The sequence below is a fragment of the Marmota marmota genome, unplaced genomic scaffold (assembly GCF_001458135.2).
Source record: "Marmota marmota marmota unplaced genomic scaffold, marMar, whole genome shotgun sequence".
NCBI classification, from domain to species: Eukaryota; Metazoa; Chordata; class Mammalia; order Rodentia; family Sciuridae; genus Marmota; species Marmota marmota.
The window spans coordinates 46,974,881-46,979,396 of record NW_026000016.1 but is presented as its reverse complement, the minus strand read 5'-3'; the positions used below and the strand labels follow the sequence as shown (position 1 = coordinate 46,979,396).

The 4,516-nt window shown below is 50.8% G+C and overlaps 1 protein-coding gene across 1 annotated transcript in view; it reads right to left on the bottom strand.

Annotated features, from left to right (window-relative positions):
• Window positions 1–2,031: 2,031 nt before the first annotated feature.
• Window positions 2,032–4,516, bottom strand: part of Optc (opticin) — a 10,076-nt gene continuing 7,591 nt past the window's right edge. The window contains exons 6-7 of the mRNA XM_015483395.2: window positions 3,281–3,376; window positions 2,032–2,792 (exon numbers count right to left, since the gene is read on the bottom strand). Coding sequence (XP_015338881.1) covers window positions 2,622–2,792; window positions 3,281–3,376 — 267 coding nt within the window. The 3' untranslated portion in view covers window positions 2,032–2,621. The remainder of the gene's footprint in view (window positions 2,793–3,280; window positions 3,377–4,516) is intronic.

The window sequence follows — 4,516 nt, the reverse complement described above, 5'->3', positions numbered from 1 at the left end:
TAGGCCTTTTCATAATCCAAGAGAGCAGGATATGAAAGAGATACGGGGCTTGGAAGGAAATAGGACTAGGGGACAAGACAGAGAGAGAGAGAGAGAGAGAGAGAGAGACTGAGAAAGCTAGACACACACAGATTCTACAGGCACACACTTGGGAGCCAGCGAGAGCTCACAATCTAAAAGGCCTGCCTAGTCCTCCCATGGGGTGAGGTGTGCTAGTACCTTCCAGTCTCCAGGAGAGAAGGCGTGCCCCTCAGCCAAGGCATAAGGGCACCTCCTACCACTTCCAAGACTTCCCACTGACAGGAAGTGATTTATCTTTTCTAGTTCTCAATTTCTTCTTCTGAAGAATGTGAATAATAAATCCCTGACTTCTTATAGGGTTTTGTGAGGATCCAAAGTGCTTGGTGAGGTGCTAGACAAGGGTGGGGGAGGTAGATAAATGGGGTTCTTTTCCATGTGGGCCACAAGAAACACCTGTCCCTCCAGACTCAAGGACCACCTGGGACCTTGAGTGGTTGCCTTGGCAACCCATGGCTTGGCTAACTCCTACTTGATCTTTGCTTTCAGCTTTAATGTTAATTGTGCCAGGAGGTCTTCCAGACCCTTAGACTTGGTCCCCTTCTTGCAAGCTTCCCTTTATAGCACTGACGCGGAATTGAACAGTGTGGTTGGTTGTGGGATTATTTGTTCAAGACCTGTCTTCGGTGCTAGAGTCTAAGTTCTGTGAGGAAAAGGAGCATGTCTCTGTTGCACACCATCTTCTCACCAGCATGTAACAGTGTCTGGCATCCAGCAGGCAGGTGCTCCATAAAACCCTTGCCCAATGAGTAAAGGTACTGCCTGCACCATGCCTGCCCTATGCCTCAGCCAAAACCTGATGCCCAACACCATCCATCACACCCTCCCTGCCCAGTGGCTCCTTGTGAGAAGCAGGGAAAGGGGGGAACCTCCATCCCCACTTATTATTCAAGAAACAATGGCTCTCTTCTTCCCAGCCTCCTAACACAGCAGGCTCCACCCAGCCTCCAAAAGGCTGCAGGTGAATAATTACTGTTTATTTATTTATCTCTGCACAAGGCTGCCCTCTGGTGGTTGAGCGTGCAGGAGGTTGGGAAGGATGGCAACAACCGTGGCCAGGAACCAGCGAGTCGTGCCAAGTTCAGAGACTGGCAGGTGAGGCTGGGAAAAGGTCAGCGCTATCAAGAGGGTGTCCAGGTAAAGAGTTGGATCAGCTCTCCATCTTCTGATTGGCCGCCCTCCAAATTTAAGCAGGTCCCAAGATATTAAGGAAGGTTCCCAGAGACTTGGGAGGCTAAGGCAAGAGGATCACAAATTTGAGGCTAGCCTAGGCAATTTAGCAGAACCCTATCTCAAAATAAAATATAAAAAGGGATGGGGAATGTAACTCAGTGCTAAAGAACCTCTGGGTTCAATCCCCAGTACTAAAAAATATTAAGGAACATCCCACAGAAACCCTACTCACCCTAAGTAGGGCAGTGTAGGGGTAAGGAATGGATAGTTTAAATAGCTATTTCTCTCTCTCTCTCTCTCTCTCTCTCTGGTACAGGAGATTGGACCCCAAGGCGCTTAACCACTGAGCCACATCCCCAGCCCTTTTTTATTTTTTTATTTAGAGACAGGGTCTTGATGAGTTGCTTAGGACCTTGCTAAATTGCTGAGGCTGGCTTTGAACTCACAATTCTCCTGCCTCAGCCTCCTGAGCTGCTGGGATTGCGGGCATGCACCACTGGCTTTATTTTTTCTTTTCTTTGATGTTCTAGAAAGCTTGAGCAACCAACTCTCTTAAAAAATAAATAAGTAAGTAAACAACAACAACAAAACCCCCCCCAATCTGTAGCATTTTAAAAATCTTTTACCATGGCCAACATCAAGTAGCGAACATGATGTCACCAAACAAGGAATTGGGAAAAGATGCCCAGTAGTGCATCACTGTATGAAATCTCCACCACACCGCTATCTCACACAAATAACTTCAGGAGTGTGATTAATAGTAAAACAATTGAGAAGCAGTGAGTTTTGAGTATTTACTACATTTATGTATTTTGATGTGATACGTTTAATTGTGAGGTTATATAATATAATTTTTCATAATGACTGTGTTTAATAACTGATTTGCAAAGTTCTGGAAAATTCAATCTTGCAAGCCTCGTTAGTAAGAGTGGTTCCAGCACACGACTGCTTCTCCCCCTCTCTCTTCTTCCCCCTCCATCCTCTGCTTCATTTCTCTGAACTCCTCTGTCTCCTCCTCCTCTTTCATGGGTTTCCTGGCATTCGGTGTGGATGGGAGGGATGGGGAACAAGGAGAAGATCTCTGTGCAGACACTGCAGTTCCTGAGCCAGCAGCCATAAGGTGTTAAAGAAAGAGGAGGGAGAAATGCAAATTTGGCTACTGAAGGACACTGGTGTGTGTGTGTGTGTGTGTGTGTGTGTGTGCGCGCGCCGCGCAGGTGGGGTGGGGTGGGGAGTAAGGTGGTGATTTTTGCAACTGGAGCATGAGGCTCTCTAATGCTTGGGCTAAAGACCACTGTTTAGACAGGTGATTTTCTACATGGCCTTGGGGGCCTCCAAGGGCTCCTACTTGGAAGAGAGGGAGGGACAGACTAGGTGAAGCGGCCTATGGGGAGCCGAGGCAGGCAGAAGTAGGCGCTGGGGAACAGGCTCAGGTTGATGGGGTTCCCGTCCAGCCGAATGTCTTCTAGTTTCCTGCGGGTGTGTCTGTGCTCCACAGGGTCACAGAAGGCGTCTGTCTGCATGGTCTCTATCATATTATTCTGGAAAGAACGCGCAGCAGCTGAGCACCCTCCCAGACGCTCTGGCCCCAGGCAGCACTGAAGGTGCCACCAGCCCTTCCCACCAGCCCTGCCCTTCCGGTGCACTTGGGGAAACCGAGGCACCAGAGCCCAGACCACACAACGAGGGGTGAGAAGAGAGTCTCAAGCAGGGAGAGAGGTGGGAGAGATTCAGAGGGGTGAAGGATGGGAGGGAGAAGGAAGGAAGGAGGCAGTGATGGGAAGAGAAGAAGAGAAACAGGAGGTGGGAAAAGGAAGGAGGAAAAGCAGGTGGCTGAAGAGGTACAGGAGAGGGAGTGTTCTCAAAGGAAGAGACAGAGAAAACCAGACTGGAGCCATGGACTGCCATCTAGACGAGACCGTGTCTCCCACACACCTCGGATGCCCAGGCCTTATGGGGCCCCCTGCCCTGTTATCTGCTGTCCACCCTCTGCACTGGCTGTGGCCCCCCTGTGGCTGAGGCTCCTCACCTGCAGGTGGAGTGAGCGCAGGCTCAGAGGCAAAGGCCAGGGGATGGAATCCAGTCGGTTGTCTGCCAGGTAGAGAAACTGCAGCTTCTCCAGTGCCTGCAGGGACACAAAGAGCATGGGAGGCTGGTGGGCAGTGAGGAGGTTCCTGAGGTGGCCAGGGTCAGGTGACCCCCTTCCATGCACTCAGGGTTTACTGCTGTGTGCCGCGCTCTGTAGTGGGCTCTTTGGTGGTGGGAGGGGGGAGCTAGGACCTTTAAGGAGTTGACGCACACTCCACTACCTCTACCTATCCAGGTGCTGCTGTTTTTGAGGTGCAAGCAGCTAGAGGCATGGCAGGGGCTGTTAGTGACAGCTATGGGGAGCAGGGGATGAACAGGGATAAGGTAGAGGTGAGGAAGGACCAGGGGACATTTCAGCTCAGCCTCAACTTCTCTGCCATCAGAAGGGATTTTTTTCCCCCAGTGCAGATGTGTGGAACTTGCTCGGGAGATGTCAGAGAATGAAAATCCAAGGCACACCCAGACCAAGGGTGTGTGAGCTTGAGAGCACCTTCAGAATCAGGCAGGCGAGTCAGAGAAGGATTTGGGATGAGATAAGCCTTTGGGGGCTCAGAGAACAAGGAAGAATAATAGCTAGTGTACATGGAGCAGCTACTATCTATGTCATCTGCCCGTGCTCTGTGTAAGTGCTGTTTTACTAAATCCTGCGGCCATTGGGGCACGCAGGTGTTATTACTCTCAATTTGCAGATGAGGAAACAAGATCAGAGAGGTGAGATGACTCACCCATGAGCCCAGGTCCCTCTGGTTCCAAAGCCCCTGCCTTCCCCTGGACGGAGGAAACAGCCCCGAAGGCAAAGAAGTCCTCCTAAGACGGAGACAGGCTGTTTCTCAGGGCTGGACTTGGATCATCAAGTCCAGGGGGGCTCTGTGATCACCAGACCCCAGCTCTTCACTTTGAGATGAAGAAGACTGGGGCCTGAGGACACCCCAGGGGAGGGTTCTGGTTTCCACGGCAGTAGGGCTATTAGCACTGCACCCAGAAGGCTGAGGGTAGAAGGTGTTTGGGAGAGGGGAGAGAACAGGAAAGTGTGTGCCTTCACCCGGTTTCAAAATGGTAGCTGCCTTATTTGATTTCTACTCATCCTTCCTCCTCCTCTTCCCCCTCCTCTTCCTCCCTTCTTTTCTTCTCTTTCTCTTCCTCTTCCTCTTCCTCTTCCTCCTCCTCTTCTCCTTTC